The 17967-nt window shown below is 39.6% G+C and overlaps 1 protein-coding gene across 1 annotated transcript; it reads right to left on the reverse strand.

Moving 5' to 3' along the window:
* Positions 1–461: 461 nt before the first annotated feature.
* Positions 462–16207, reverse strand: cavin1a (caveolae associated protein 1a). The gene is made up of 2 exons (XM_026325835.2): positions 15399–16207; positions 462–3500 (listed from the first exon to the last, which is right to left on the reverse strand). Exons 1-2 carry the CDS (start codon positions 15891–15893, stop codon positions 2757–2759), a joined length of 1239 nt encoding a protein of 412 aa, XP_026181620.1. The 5' UTR covers positions 15894–16207; the 3' UTR covers positions 462–2756.
* Positions 16208–17967: the final 1760 nt, after the last annotated feature.

Below are 17967 nucleotides of genomic sequence, written 5' to 3' on the forward strand. Positions count from 1 at the left end.
TCCAAAGTCTATTTTATTGACACGTCTAACAGCCAATACCATGCGGGTATTCTACTTTAACCAATAGGAATGCAGTTTATAACCAAGAGAGGCGGAACTTTATGATGAGGTTGGTTGAGAAAGTCGTGTTTGTTGCTGTCGCAACTGCGCTGTTCCCTCTAGAAAACCCTCCCTACGAGCAAGGCCCGTACGTGTATTTGGTACGGAGGGAGGACGAGCACGTCGACGGCACAGCCAGCCTGGAAGTCATCTGAGTTACTGGCAGCGGTGACGTCATCAAGAGTTTAATAACACCAGGGCTGTTCGTGATCGACCTGTACTAATAATTCAAAGCCTTATTTATCCAAACCTGTTCTCACTGTAGGTAAACAAATGATAGAAAATTCATAAGCTGACGTGGGCAGTGTAAATGGATATATGAAAGGCTCATAAAATAAAAAATAAAAATAACTGGCAGTATATATTATTCAGTAAGCTTTTATTTATATTGAAGCAGTGAAGCAATAGAGGCCTTAAACACAACAGAAAAGGAGAACTTCATTATGTGAGTAAAAATCAACAAAAACCAAAAGCAATTATATGTCACATTACATTGCAGCAGTGTGACTGATATATATATGTTTGAAATGACATTGCATCTATATAAGCTGGCCTACTGGTTCAGTTTTTAAATAACCAGTAGCTTGAAACAAGGTAAAATGTACATGGTGGCAAAACACACATTTTTTTCAGAGACCAAGACCTTCAGTCATTCATTGCAAGACAACGTAGCCTATATATTATTCTCAAATAAGCAACAAACAGATAAAATGATAATTACAAGCTTATGTGATGCTATATTTGATTTTTTCTGAAATGTCCACTGGATGCAGATTTAAACTTGGATTTTCGCTACACACAGTCTTCACAACCACATACACACACACAAAAATCTTTTGTCTCTATCCTTCTCAATGTTATCTACTCTGTTCTTTGTTCAGAGGGAGCACTCTCTTTAATTGCATTCACGAGCTCATTGATTAGTTTGATGGTGTTCCGTGCTGCACTGTGGGCTTCTGCATGCCTGCACCACATCAAGGTCACACACAGTCTCTAGGGAAGAAAGTGGAAGCTGCACATTAACTCTGTTCCTGTCTGGAGTACCATATGCTTGCCTTGATCAAAGTGCTGATGATTGAAAACAGCCACTTCCAGTTTACAGCAAGTTCAGTATAATTACAGTTCTAATATTATGACTGTTTGTAAACCTCCATGATCGCGTTTTCTAACTTATCATAAAAAAATTTCATGAATCACGATCACAGAGCTTTTTTCATCAGTGTGGACATTTCTTTTATAAGTACATAAGATTGGCCCTGGTCTCTGCAAAAGGTTTCAGGACTGGTATGTGGTGTTGCAGTGTTCTGCCATTTATTGAAGTGCCATGAATTTAGCTGTCTGTCTTTTAACTGTGTTTAGTATGACATTATCATCTCCATGTGATATGTAGTCAGTCATTAAACTGTCATCTTGCTTTTCAGCCCATTATTTTCATGACTGCAATTACATTGGGAAGATTTAACAGGGATGTGCAAACGTACTGTGATGAGCTGTGACCATGGTGACAGTCGCTTTTCTTCTCCTCTGTCCAGCAGTGTGCTATGTGAAAGTACAACATGTCCAGATACAAAAAATATAACATAGTGAATGTACATCAAACATTACAGTAAATGTTCACACTGTGGTTTTAAAGCATGCATTATAAATATGTTATTATATTCTGAATTTTGAGTATTTTATTGAACTAAGGCTAGAATTTTAAATATGTAATAATAATATATATCCAATTAAGGACCAGGGATAAAACAGACATAAATAGTAACATAGTGTATCTTATTACTCATTAGTACATGGGTTGTTTCTTCGATAAATCTCTTTAAATAAACCACAAATTGTACATACAAGATATTAAGTTGCTGTCTTGCCCTTAAAAGGTTAAGTTGTAAAGGGATTGTAACTTCAGTTTACCAAGAGAAAGTGACTGGTAAGTGTTTTAATACTGATTTGAATTTTAACAGTGTTTCGGTGCTCCTCAGTATAATTTAACATTAACATTAGGCTCATATTTTCAGCATGTTACAATTGTAATGCACATTCAGAAACATACTTTGAACATAGAAGTGTTAAGATTTTGTAAACATTTCAGTTGATGAAATGATTTTCATGTTCATTACCACCTGTCTTCTCTCTTCCTGACTCATCAGGCCTTTATTTCTTCTTTCTAAACCTGTTCGTTTCATACATGCACATTACATCACTGCCAACCATCCATTACAATATATATCTTGCCAACAACTTCCTTTTACCTATTGATGTGCCTATCATACATGGTACATATTATAATATACATTACATCTCAAAAGCAAAGACTATTTATACCTTTTTTTTTCTTATGGCCACTACTTATCACACTAACAAGAAACTGCAAAATTCCTAAACGAATATGTCTAGGATAAGCAGCCTGCAGCTCAAAAGCTAGCTTTTTTAGGTTTTGTTTTTCTTTGTTGCATGCTAAAGATGAGCAAATATTAAAGTCATCCCTGTTGGTATCAATAAAAAGAGAACAGAACAGAAAAAAGATGTCATGGATTGTGATTATTTCTAGAAAGTCCCTACAACTAATACTGTGTCTTTGTGATTATACTCCTTCATCAAGACTGCGTTCCCTTCTTCTTCCTTTTATCTCTCCCTTCACAGCCCTGCAGAGGTGGCACGTTCTATTCGCTTTGGGCCTTCTTTAGGTGGTCTGGCTCCACCCTGACAAGCTGTGCGTCCTCAGTCACCTCCAACAGAGCCTCCATCTCTGGGCTGTCTACACTCACCAGCTCCCCTTCCTCCACCTCCCCATGTACACCCAGCCCGTTCTCCTCTCCCTCTGGCTGGCCCTCGGCCTCGGTCACCTCCACCATCTCTGTATTCTGCACCACTTCCTCCTCCCCATCTCGAATCTTCTTAACATAGAAAGTGAAAGGGGGCACGCGGTACACGGTGGTCTTGGAGCGAGCGTAGATTGTGTGGTCAGGAGTGAGGGACTTCTTCATCTTCTCTTTGGAGCTCTTCATCTTGGCCCTGCGCTCCTGGTTGGGGGTCATGCGGGACCCAAGCTTGCCAATCTTTTTTTCTAGGCTGTGCTTAGTTTTCTCCAGGTTGTCACGGGTTTTTTGCCTTGTTTTTTGCAGGTTCTCACGGGTTCTCTGCTTGGTTTTCTCCAAATTCTCCTTGGTCTTTAGTTTGGTCTTCTCTATTGTTTCTTTGGAGAAGGCTTTCTTTATGTTGTCCACTTGTTGCTTTGTGGTGCGCTGGAGGCGCTTAGTACGGGACTCTTCAATAATCTCCTCAATTTCCACCTCCTCATCTGAGTTGACTGGGTGTTCTTCCTCAGGTGTCTGCACAAGGCCCTCCACCGTTCTGCCTTCAGCTACTGTCTCAGGCTTGGGTGCCTTTGGTGCCTTCACCTGATCCTGAAGGAGCAAAACAGAATGACTAAGAAAAATACAACATAATTCAGCCATAGCAAGATAATATTAAGAGATCACAGACATGTAAACTGTGACATTTAGTAAACCATTACATGTGAAAATGATCAGCTTGAAAAAGTGAAGGTAGTGATCTTTGGCTGAGAAATGAAACTTAAAATATTGACTGTGTCTTCTAGATGATTAATACATGCAACAGTCCACTCCTTGTAGCTAGTCTAGACTGCCATCTAGTGGTGTTAATCATATGTCAATAAATACGCTGCAACAAGGCTGCATCCTGCTATTTTGCCTCACGTCTTAGAAATATAAGATAATGGACTTGTGTTTACTTTCAGATGCATCTCCTAATAATAAAACTACAGGGATTGAAAGGAAACCTATAAATTCTTCTACTCTGCAGTCATATTGAAACTAAAGCCAACATACTGTCACATTTAACCACAGGTGCATTTCCTGTCACCGTACTATCATTTCTCAAATCTGAAATTCACACACTTTCCTTGTTGTGACTTAAATTCATAATTTCCTAAATTCAATTCAATTTAACAGAAAGCAAAGCAGCAAGCAGGTGTTTTTACAGTGTAAAAAGTTTTAAAAATTATATAATGCCTATAAATTATAGATCTTTTATCATTTCTCTCACTTTTCTCTCACTTTACTGGAAAGGATTGGCAGTTAGTTTCATTTTAACTGTACATGCAGTACAGCAGTTCAACAATTTCACATACAGTCAACAATATCTATATGTGTAAATCCAGAAGTAAGGACATTTTAACTACAGACAGTAATCCAGAAAAGTTCAGCTATATTGTTGAATTCCTTTCAGTGGAAAAAGTCACAAAATTAACTAAATTAATCAACATATTAACAAAATATATTTGCACATCACCTCTAACACAAGCAACTGGCATCATTCAGTCACATCTGAGGTATAATCACTCTTCTATAGCTGTCACCTGAGTTTAAGAGTGTCCCCTTTTAACATGAAGGGCAGTTGAGACAGATTAGATACATATAATTCACAGAAAATGTGAGCAAAAGATTAAAAAACAAAACAATGTAAGACAAAGGCACAAGAAAATATTGGTTTATCAGAATCAATGTTTTCAAAAATACTTGAAAACCATTACTAGAAAAAAATAACTTGGAGTGAGTTTGGCTCCTCATATCTGATTTCTGAAAGACAGACATGTCAGACACATGGGCAGCACGTCTCCTTGGGCAGTTCAAATGCTGCCATATCATATGGCAACGTGATAGGCATCGCCTCCATATCTGGTGCTGTGTATGGTTTGGGCCTGGCCAATCTGTTTTGTATGGGTTTATTTTGGGCTGGCCTTTCCCTCTCTCTGGATTCCATCTACTGTTCTCTGGCTACCGGCCACCGTCAGCGCTCAGTCCCACCGACACCCCCCAACTACACAACGCCCTCAGCTCCTGCACGCCAACAGATAAACACACTGGTCTGTCACCATGGAAACCACTTCCTCATGCTGCCTGGTGGGTGTCGAGGTTCAGTTGGATAAACAGCTGACATATCTACAACAATATATCTATATGGGGTTCTCAGTTGTTGTGAGCCTGTCACAGTTAAACTAAAATAAATACTGCACCTGCTTTGCAAACATGATGAGCTGAAATAATAACATCAATGAGTGATATTTTTAATCCCTGATCATATAAAGCTACCACAACATTTATCTAGATTTTGACAGAACCATGTAAAATGGTAAACAGTGAACAGTGCACAATGTGATTTTGACCTGAACTAAACCCACAGAGAGTAAACATGAGTACTCCCAGTGACATAAAATACACAAAAAACACTGCACACTGTGAATAGCTTTGTAAGAGGCTATTCAGGTGACCTCATATGTCTTTGGCAGAGCTTGTTTGCTGCTGTGGGGTAAATTTGGATGGTGGGCTAAAAGTGAAAGCCAAAGCTTAAATAAAACATATAAGTGGATCTCTTGTGTTGCTGGAGTAAACAACCCTTAGGAAAGACAACCTTTGCGTAAAAATACACACGTATGAATCCATGACTACACATGAGTATGACTATTCATGCTAACACGCATACACCCACCATACACCCACCCTCACACACAGAAACACAGACACATTTTTTTCCATGATGTTAAACTATGAACACCTTTCATAAGAGGTACAGTAGCAGGTCTGCAGAGGAAATGATGCACAGTGAGCTGGGAATAGCTGAGGTCATGCAAAAAATTACAACATGCTCCAGGATCATATTAATAAATTTGAATTTATAACATGTAGATGAACTATGTAATCTTTTTTACCTCGAGCTTAGTTTAGACTTTTGGTACGTCTTGTTGCTTACGGGCTTAGAAACACAGTAGCAATATATATGTGATAACCTGGTAAAAAATCTAAATGTGTTAGTCTAGATGTACTGCAGAGCATAGTGATGAAGTTAATAGTGCTTCCATCTTTTATTAGACATCCAAATCTCATGGGAACCCATGTCCACAAACAGAGACATAGCATGTTGGCACACTATGTTGTTTACATTCTCAAAAATCAGCACTCAGCACTGCGGAAATTGTGATAATATCAGCAAACTCTGTTTGGTTTTCCTCCCTGATTACTAACCAAGAAAAGCTTGAGAAAGAAGATGGCAGCTCCATTAGTGTCCCTGTGTTACCTTCCATTCTCCTTCCACATGCCAGCAATTGAAAACCCGGTGCTGTGTGTGTTTCTACTGTGTGAGCCAGGGGAATAGTGACTGAGTGTATGTGTGGTCTCCATTATGAGAGGGACGTCTGTTGCTAATGTTTCTTTCCTCCATGTAATGCAAATTGTACCTCATGGAAAACTTGAACAGAATTAGTGGGAATGTGTTCGCTCTCTTTCTTTGATTTGCTCAGACAAAGTGACAGCTGTGTTGTGTCTCTCGGGAGGAGGCACCACATAGGGGATGCAATTAAAAAGTCCCAGTAGACTGAAGGAAAATGTTTTGGCCAACAGCTAAGACTATAACCCATCAGGTAAAGCAAGAAAGGTGAAATTGTAAAGCAGTGAAAGATGAAAGACATCGGCATCTATTATATGGAAGATCATTCAAGGACCCGTTGATTATAACAACAGCCATGTGTTCACAGTGTAACAATGTAAATATTATCAGAGGCAAAATGTTCTCTGTCTGACTCATACAAGGGTTCAGGGATAATTTAACCGTTACCATGGACAACACAGCAAACAGTATTGCCAATTAGCACTATATAGAGACCATGGCAGCTCTGACTAAAGCCACTGGTATCTAACTGTTATTACTGTCTCTGTTTCTCTATCTGCTCATACAATAACCCACCTGGTCCAGTTCTCTTATTCAGTTATTTTTCAATTATTCAGTTGAAAAACATAAATTTATGATATATGCATCTAATGTTGTTAACTGCTGTTTAATAAAAAAAAAATCTAGTGATCCCATTGTATACTGCATTACAAACATTGCTGTTTATTAATATCTAACATTGCCAGGAGAAATGTAGCAAGGTTAACTATTACATAGAAAATGAATCCATGCACAGTAACATTCACGATCCTGATCCACCTACATCCATGCAGATACATGAATGCGCCTGTGGATAAACACACACATTGACAGACACACACCATTCCTTTTGAGGCAGCGTGATGAAAGGCCTCCCAAGTGAGTTGCAGGAGCAGCTGTCTGGTCCTGTCCAATTCTTGCAGCTGTGAACTTAGCTTTTACAATGAATGATATCACTGACCCATGTGCTTCTCCCAGATGGAAGAGGGCCAAATGAGAGATTGACATGAAACAGAGGTGGAGGTTTGCATGTTAAAGCCCTGTGTAGGCCTTAATCGCAATGCTTTGATTTCTAAAGATTTCCGAAGCTATAATAACGCCACTAATGTGCTCTGGTCATTAATTATGATGCTACCTACACTCCTACTAAATAAAGCTCAAACAATTCACAAAAGATTGGTCCTGCCACATACTACCTCAGGCATTTTGGGGTTTTTGCAGTACAGATTCTGTTTCATGAAGTGCCCCTTTTGGAACAACCTACACTCATGGCACCATACTGTGGGCGATGGAAATTTTAATAATAAATCCCACTCTGAGAGCCTCTTTATACAACACACGGCGATGTCATGTTGTCATGTTGCTGCACACTGCAGCAAGGGAGTTTCTTGGTTTTTCTGTCACAGTGATTTGTGATTTTCACACACAAGAACCTGAAAGGGGGAAGCCCTTTTCCACATTTCAGCCTTCCCACATTCACAACTCTGCAACCACTGGAATCCCATGGTCAGTAGCATGCAAAAACACAAAATTTACTTTTCCATTTACGCCTCTGAATAAATTGGCAGCTGCAGTGGAATTTATTATACAACCATTCTGCTCTCTCTAAACCTGCTACCCATACTAACACAGAGGGACACTAATGTGCATTTTCAGACACATGAGTAGACACTTCTTCCTCGATTCCATAGCTCAAGTTCAAATTTTCCTCTTGTGATCGGAAGATTGAAACTCACTCAGGTTCAAACCTGAATTTGCACATTGTACTACACGGAGAAGAAGGATTTTCAAGATTGTCAATTATATTAATTGTTTACTTAGTTAAAGAGTATAGCAGTTTCATAAATTCTTCAGAATTTCCGTAAGAAAAACACAAATTACCAATGTAAAGAATAAATGTGATGTATGGATCAAGACATGGTATAAACTGCCAACATGAATATAGTACTACTTTAGTAGGGTTAGTAGGTTCTACTACTTTAGGAAACTATAAAATCTGAAGTACCTATATAATGGTCAATGACTAATAAATCCTGCTAAACATACTAACAGGCAGGAAGGCATCTAGCCAATCACCCACAGTACATTGCTTTGTACTGAATAGAGCTATTGTTTGTTTAGGACTGAGTCATTTGAGTCATTTTAGATGGAAAAAACGACACAGCTTCTACTCTGTCTTTGTTCATTAGGTGTGGAGTTATATTTTTACTCTAACATGAGATACCAACATATATGTCAGTTCCTTCTTACGTTAACATATCTCTTGTGGAATGTGCATGTGCTGTAAAACCTAAGAAAAAAAAATGAACTCAAAGAAAGCAAACTTTTAAAGAAATCAAACCTGAATATGTTCTAAAAATACAGTTAACCATTTCAGCTTCAAAGTTAGCCTCTTACACTGATGACATATTTTATCCTATAATTTAATTATTTATAGATTAATCGTCCATGTGCATGCAAAACCTAACCCCAAGGGTATCCACACCCTAGTGTGCCCTGGGAGACTCTTAGTGACAGCCTATAACTCACATAACAGTGACAAGAACTGTGAGCCACCATAGCAGCAGTAAGAAATATACAACCAGGGTAACATGACTTCTACCCTTCAGACCAGAGGTTTGCACAGACCTGATTTTAAACTCACACGCATTGTGTCAGGTTACAGGAATAACAGTTATTTATATCAGTAGTCAATGTATGGATTCTGCTTAACAGCAATTTTTTAGATTCCTGAAATAAACAGAAACACTTTAAAAAGGAATCTCTTGTGGTACCTAGATACACATGTAGTGCAGGTTTATGGAGATATTGAGCTCCAGTACTTGGGTTTACGGTTTGTGCCCAGTAATTGGATATACCTGTAGCACACAACACGCAGTCTGTACCTAACAACTAAAACTTCAGTACATTTATGTGGATATACAGCCTCACACACGTATATAAACATACACACAGAATGCAATTAAACAATCAATTTGTGCTGCTGATTGCTAAATTAGTTGCACTCAAACAGGACACTACACTATTCTATTGCATTGCTGCTGATGTATTTATGATAAAGTAACATAGTAGTTTCCTTTAATATACCAACTCAAATCATTTGGCCAACTTTTTTTTAGCTATGGCCTCGTAGATGAGGGTGTGCCTACAAATCTTGGAATAAACAGCACAGAGGGTATCAACAGCTTCCACAGAGTTGTGATATGGTATGAGTACACATTTCTGTTAGCCGGCCAAGAAGCTGGATGACAACTACAACTGTTCAGATTGAGGGGTGATTTGATAAGTCTCCCAGCTGGTAAAGCCTGTCTGCTGCTGTGGGATGGGGATGTTTGGTGAGGTGGCAAGGCAGCTGTAGCCTGAGATCAGGCATCAGGGAATATAAAAATTTTTTTTTAAGACAAGCAACTCAAAGCTTCCTCTTGCAGACCTCGAGAAACAGCTCGCAACAAAACACATGGACTCTAAAGCATGCTACACATGTAGATGAGCATTTGCGTGCACACAACTCAGTAACCCATGGTCATGGTGATTGACTTGCACTATTGTTGGGCGTTTACATGCCATGCAACGCAATGTCACTAAACAATCAAACCCACCTTAATCTTATTTCTCCTAAAGAACTTTGCCATGTACCTTTTGAAAATGCTTGACATTAATTATTTTTAATTTTATTGCGGTTTTGCCCATTATGAGACAAGCTAATGTACCTAGCAGTAGTTTTTGCTACAGGACTGCTGGTCTCTGGCTACATACACTACGTAAATTACACACTACCTAAAAGTGGGGCACTTAAGTTAGAGCACTACAACATTATATAAAAATAGACAATAGGTATCGTGTTTTTGCTGTACACACTGTATAGCCAAATGACATGGGTAGAGGTAACACTATCTGCAAAGCCATCTCCTGTATCTCAGACACAACCACCAGCAAGTGTTGTACACTGGAACTGAAAAAGCACGCCAGAGATCAAATGTACAGTAGACGAGTTACACGTGTCCAGCACAAATGTTTTGTCCTTTTTGAGTGTTAACTGTTCAAAGTATTGAACATAACCGTTGAACATAACTGTGCATCTTTATCACTGTCGAAGTTTCATTTTTACAAAAGCAAACAGAAAAACAGGGTTGAGGAGCAACAGTAGAGGATGTTGGCTAGTATACTGGTGGCAAGGACTATTGTTTTGATCTTTCCAAAATATAAACAAATTATAAACAACATGTAAAAGGGTAGTTAATGCTCAGGGTTGAAGTCACTTATTTTTTGTGGTGTACAAAATATGTGAACCAGTGTATGCGTAAGAGAGAGGATAGGCCATTACAACAACCAAATTTAGCCATGCATGGCAAAAAGAAGCATTGCTCTGACTGCTAAGCCAAGAGAAGCAAGAGAAAGAGCCAAACAGTAAAAATAAAAGCTTAACTAACAGATCAGTTTGGCTTTATTTCTGAGTTAGATAAAAAGACTGCCTCAGCTCTCATACTTTATGACAATCAGAAATACTTTATTAATCCCTTACGGGAAAGTGTTTCGTTTTTTGTGCTCCATACCACACTATATACGTTAAATATGTATTGAAAAATAAATATTAAATAGACATCCAGCAACGTGAATATGACACACGTGATCAGAAGGGTCATTAATGTGTATACCGGCTAAGCTGGTTGTAGCTTCATATTTATTGTACAGATGAGGGGATGGCATTAATTGCCTCACCTCAGTGTATGATAAACTTTAACAAAACAACAGGTATAATGTGCATCTTATTTTTTTGTCATGTACTTCATAGTTTTGCTAAGAAGTAACACACAAACATGAACTACTGGACAACATTTCACATGCAGGGGCTCACATGCCACCGAGTCCTGGAACTCACTGGCTCAATAGTACCTGACATGCAACAGTGAAATGTGGAGCCTGTTATATATCTTTCCACTCGACCAATAAAAAAGGCACAGTGAAGGAGAAATGGTGATAGAGCAGAGACTGGAAAATAACAATAAACTGCAGTGGTCAAGTACTGTAGCAAATACTGAATGAGACATGCCTCTAGTTCTGGATTAGAAATCTGAGTGGGAGCAAAATGGGCTTTCAATTGTGGGAATGGTATGGGGAGAGAAAGAAGGGAGGAGTGCAAGTTGGCATGTTGGAGGAGAAGCAGAGATGCCAGTGGAATGAATCACAAAACTAATTTGGTGCTGCTGGTCAAGTGCTTTTGGAACTCCCCAGTTGCTTGCTCTTGTCTGCAAGCCATTGGCAGAGTGCTTCCTAACTACTGTCACTGTAATGAGATTGATTTATGCCTGGAAACAAAGATTCACAAGGCTGAAGTGGCTAAAAGCTCTGGCTGGATCACTGTACCTGCAGTAAGTGAAACTGAGTTATTATATAGTCTGGGCTGGATTAAAATCCATTAACAAAAAGTGGGCTGGGTTAGTGGGGAGGCCTGCTGGCTGTGATCTGAGCTCTGGAAGCTGGTGTGGAATAAGTAGACTGCAACTGAGAAGTCTTACATCTCCCTGATAGAGTTGACCACATGGCTATCGCTGTCTTTGAACTGTGGCCACACACTTCCCCGGTTCCAGACACACTGCATTACTGTCTTGCACACTGATGGACTTACACTATCACATTGCATACAACAGATCAATCCACCTAATTAAACAGTGTGCAACATGAAACATGTTTACGGACTAAGTTCTGATTGGCTTAATAAACTAAGCTAACTACTGTGATAATAGTGTGATCATGCTCTGGCATTTTGGTTAGGTTTAGGTACAAAACCAGCCTGGTTAGGTTAAGGGGCAAATCATGCTTTGGGTTAAAATAGGTACTGAGTCCAGAACCATTATCATCATTGATTACAACAGCAATAACATCACTACAGCACTATATTGCCTAACAATAAAACAGAAGTACAGGTTGTAATAAGCTGCTTTTACAATAACATACAAGTTTTTTTAATGAAAGGACAAATTGCAAAATAAGGAAGTAAATGTGTTTGTTTAGAATGATTGCACTTGCTTCTCTTCAAAGGACATGTGGGCTCTCAGTGACATCTGTGGTCCACAGAGCATCACTTGAGAGGCTGTGCTTTGGGCAAGAGGAAGATACTTATGACACGCCACAGTCAGTGGTTTGTTAGTGTAAAACCCCAGCCGTACAGCTCCAGAAAGAGAGAGGAAATGTCCAACAACTATTCTGCAATGTAATTACCTACATCTAAACATTCAAACCATAAATGAAGTCCTTTAACTAAGAAAAAAAAGCACAAAAAAAGCAGGATTTTCTTTGCTGATTGTGTTTCTGAGTGTGAGCACACTGAGGCTGGTTCAGTCCCATGAGGAACAACAGTAAAACTATTGCTTTAGCATTACTCAAATGAAGAGATCTGTTAAATAAGCAGTATTTCCATTTTCTGCTAATATCCTACATATTGAGGTACATATTGTTCTTTTCACTCAGCTATATTTATTTGACAGCATTAGTTACTAGTTACTTTGCAGACTGAGATTTTTAATGAAACAGTCTATATATAATAATCTACATATAATTATAATGCAACACTGGAATAGGCAGGTCAAATTCACCCCACCTTTATTAGCTGCAACAGAATTGATACTTAAAAATGAATGGAAAGGAAAATAATGCAATGCTGACTTTTACTGGTAACAGAGTATTTCTACTTTTACTTAGTATAAGATCTGAATGTACATTCGCTAAACGTCTCTTCATTGCCACATGCTGCTGTTGCTGGGGGATCCTGAATGCCACTATCATTGCAGGTTTAATTATAAAGCATTACTGTTGGTCTTTATGGCCAGAAATCCTGAAGTGAAGCAGCTATTCTCAGAGTGCAACGACACAGTGACAGAAGGGAAAAATACAGCACCTGCAGCTACCAGCTCAACAAAGCAGAGTACAAGGTCCTACGGAGCAATACTAATGGTAGGAAAATGTTACACAAATTCTAGTCTCACCTGGTGTTGAGACTGTGCGTGAAAGTCAATATTAGTGGGAATGGACACACATGCACACACACACCCACACACACACACACACACACACCCACACACACACACACACAAGCAAAGAAACATATATGTGCTGGCATTATGATACAGTACTGAACAAACCTACGTTAATCCCACCAAGGTTTACTGTAACCTTAACCCTAACCTTTTCATGCCTGACTCTAACCCCTCATCTCATCCTTAACCTAATTCTAAACTTACCGCACTCTAACACATTAACACACAAAGATCCTCACTGAGAGCCAGTGTTGACTTCCAGTGCTGCCAATATCTGACAAGCCTATGGGGCGGACAATTAAACTGGACACGGTGTAACCATGCCTGGCAATAAATAGACAGTAGGAGCCCAGAGCAGCTACTGCAACATAGAAGCCAGAGCTCCTACAACTGCCTTGAAAACCTGACGGTCACCAAGTTTAGACAGTGATAAGAGCCTTACAGCTAATACCAACAGGAAGTGATTTATACTGTGCCTGCATAAGCACAATCAAAACCACAAACTCTTGATATAACATTACGATCTCAAGTTTATAAATTAGTGCAAGTTCTTAAAATAAGTTCCACATCTGTGGACTGTTTGCTTGTTTCATCTACAGTATCCTGCACAGAGCCATGCATTTGTAGAGAATTGCTGTAGACCATACAGTGTCACAAAGAGCAGGAGGCACCTGCTTTGCCGAGTAATTTAAGGCCTAGTGTCTATGACTGGATTTCTGCTAGATGCCAATAGTGTAACCTGGTCCCACAGTGAAAATGTTTATGCCTGCCAATATGGATTCTGATGAAAGTGCTTTTCATGAGAGGGCTGTAACTCTGAGATTCATTCTTACTAATGTTATAAAGGAAAAAAAAACAACTTTATTTTACAGCAAAACTGCAGATGTCCCTGAGGTAATGTGCATGAGGTAACACCCACTGACATTTTCTTGTGCTTGATTTGTGGCAAAAGATCTTTCCACACACAGAAGAAACTAAATCACAAATGCAAGCTGCACATTTACCAAGCAGACATGAGAGGACATCCTGCTAAAAAAAGAGTCAGTCGGCAAGTCTCAAATGCACCATGGCAGCTAGACCCATCAGTCCTCCATTGCCACACACACACACACACACACACACACACACACACGAAATCATGCTGTGTCCATATTATTTTTACTTCATTTCTTTCCAAGAGATTGTCTCAAGTCTTACTCTAATTAACTATCATGCTCCCTAAAATAAAGCCATCGCTGCCTGAGTACTATCACTTGTGTTCTTATCAGTATTCAACAGTAGGTTTGAGCAACACAGATGTGAGTGTGTCCCACTTCTGAGAAATCTTCATAATAAAAGCTACATCTTCTTACTATGCCAGCAGCATGACAGCTATCTGCCTTCTGAGCACTCTGAGGAGGGGTGCTGCTTGTGTCTCAAGTAGACCCTCATGCCAGTGTTTATAGGCCTTATATTCTATTCACACCCGGAGATCTTTATTTAGTTTCATTGGGTAATCAAGTCCTGTGGAGTGGGAGCGGTCACTAACTGCCTTTATTATTCTGTGGAAGCTTCAATTATTCCCTTTATTGGTTAGAGAAAGAATCCACCTGCTACTGCAGTGTCTAATATTACAGCTTCATTCAAGTTTTAGGGAAAAGCGACTCAGACATTTAAGTCATAGAAAGCACAGAGCTAAAACTCTGGCTAGCAACTAGCAGCAAGTATCCTGAAAATTTAAGTAGCGCCCCTTTCATGTGCACCAGCCAGGGTCAACTCATGCCACAGTGGGTCTCTCTCTCTCTCTCTCTCTCTCTCTAGTGAGGTAATATCAAAAGGCTGCTGTGTTTGACCGAGGTGCATTTTACACCTCTTCCCGACTTTCCTTTGTGATGTGGGGAATGCCACACACCCCTTTTTCCAGACCAGAATGTACTGAAAGTGTAACCTTTGCTGATCACCATATTCGCAAACACATATCACTCGCAATTAGGTGATGAAATATAAAAAAAGGAACAAGATCACATACAAACTGAAGCTTTCAGTCCCCCCCTCTCCCCACTTCACCTGGTAGATGAGGACTTTGAAGTTGCGTCTCTTTAGCAGCTCCTTCTCATTGCTCTCCAGCTTCTTGATCTGGCCCGCTTGCTTCTCCAGGTTGTTGCGCACTGTCTTGACGTTGACGCTGACCTTGCGTACCTTTTCTAGCATTTTGTTGACAGTGTTGGCCGTGTCAACATGGTTCTTGGTTAACTTGGTCAGCTCCCCTTGGATGGTTGACACTGACTTCTCCATGCCCTCCTGTCGAGCCTCAAGCCCATGCTGGGTCTGCTGGATCTGGTCTACCACACCAATGATCTTGTCTAGGAGAGACAGAACCATGACCCCGTTCATCTGGGCTTCACTCTTGCCTCCAGCTACCAGCACGAGGCCCACGTCGTCAGCAGGGGCATCATCATCTACTGCTGGATCAGTGGCAGCACTCACCAGAGCTACCTCATCATCATCATAAGGCACTTCTGCCAGGGCTGCGTGCTCCTTCTTAACACCTGTATCTGCCATGGCTGTCAACTCCAACTGCAAACCACTTGCACACTTGCTACCGATAAAAATACTCTACTGAAAGACAACCTACGGGAGCCACACTGCACAGCGCTCAGTCCCCTAATCCTTTTTCTTGTCTTTCAGACAACGTTAGTTGTTTGCCTCTTCCTACTTTAAACTTTAACTTTCCTCACCCTCAATCTCTCACATGCAACTCTCTCCGTCTCTCTCTGCCTCTGCTCTGGGATGCCAGCCAGCCAGCCAAGGGGAGTGGGGCCTCTCACAGCTGAGGCATGTGTGCCCTGACTCAAATGCCTGTGCTCTGTGTGAAACCACCCCATCCAACTTTTCCCTGCTTACGCCCAGCCCTAGCCCCCCGCCCTGCTGGTGGAGCTCCACCCCATTCTGTCCCCAAGCACAGGACAGCATAATACAGACTCCACCTTTGGTGGTGACATAACACTCCTCTAACAGGGGAAGGTGAGGGCCACAAGAGCCAGAATTAATATCAACAAAAAAACATCAAATCAGAAAAGAGAATTGTGGCAATCAGTGTTCACAGTCTTGGAAATTATAGCTACTCTGCATGTAGATGTCATGTCACTAAAGTCTATTCTTAATAAGAAGGGAAAGAAACTGCCACATTTGTGCAACTTATGTCAGGATGTTATAATTCCCCTCATATATTAAATTTTGTATTTAAACTATCACACTGATTATACAAAACACAAGGCATAAGTAGGGCAGAAACTGAAGGTGAGTAAAAGGTGAGTGTTGTTTTACAGTGTATAATCTGCTTTCTTGCATAATTAAATAAAATTTATTTAGGAAATATTCACTTTCGCATCTGTATTCAGGCTGCTGAAGTAAAGTGTTGCAGCCACTCATTGACGCCACCAGAGGGCGACAAATATTTACGATCGTAAATGCATTCACATCAATTGCGATCATCTCAAATCAAAATAACTGCATACGGAAATCAATATGTCTAGATATTATATTATATTTTATTTATTCATATATGCATTTTGTCAGTGAACTTTTAATATGTAATATAATATATATACCTGGTTATATTTCAGGAGTCATGTCAGTTTTGTAGTCACTGAAGGATTTCCTCGGTGGTGGTTAACTGTTAGTTATGTCAAATCTTGTCAATGCAGACCTGGCAGCATATGTTGATTTCCGGTGATTACCTGTCAAAATACAGCGAGAAAATAAATAAATACAAAAAAATTGTGAAATTTATAATTACAGATGTAGAGATCACATTCTTCAGTGGAGGTAATAAAAGTATTCACACTGAGTATTTTTTATCATTTAAATGTGACCTTAGCACTGGTATTCATAGACCCATGTTGTGTTGTTTAATAATGTAGACATATTTTAGCACATAATAGCCCTACCAATGTAATGCATTGCAAACAGCTTTACAATAACTAAAACATTTCTAAAATATGAATTTCACCTGAATTAACCTCCGTGGTATGATGACAGTTCGTGGCCCAAAGCGGGTCCAACTGCTAGCTTAGCTTAGCTAACATTAGCTAACGTTAGCTAATGCTCCTGCCAGCAAGCCACCAACAGACAACTGAGCTACTCGGTAATTAAGTTACATAAATTACATAAAATTACATAAAGTAAAGTTAATTTAAGTTAAATGTACTTCACTGCTTTTCTTTCCCTTGTTATCCTGTGGCCACGGTGAGTAACTACACCTGGACACAAAATTAACGTTAGTAGCTAACGCTACTTCCGTTTGAAACATTCAAAATAAAACCTACAGCCAACGGGTGTGGTTACTCCCTGTGGTCCTTTTCCTTCTCACTTTATTTTTGTTCTTGCATTCCCTTGAAATTTATGCAACATATTATTATTTATTATTGCTCCGTGTATTTTAAAGCACACTGCCATGTGTGCCATTTTTTTTTCTCTTCAGCCTCTGACTAAAACATCCATGGTGCTCAGCTCGGGCTCTGGGAGTTAGATTAATGTTTGCACATTATAGGAAAACACTTACTGTGTGTTGTCCTGAAACAGCAGAGTAAAAAAAAACTTTCATAGAGAATTTCGCATTTTCCTGTTTCCTTAG

Source organism: Mastacembelus armatus, chromosome 8 (assembly GCF_900324485.2).
Source record: "Mastacembelus armatus chromosome 8, fMasArm1.2, whole genome shotgun sequence".
Taxonomy (NCBI): Eukaryota; Metazoa; Chordata; class Actinopteri; order Synbranchiformes; family Mastacembelidae; genus Mastacembelus; species Mastacembelus armatus.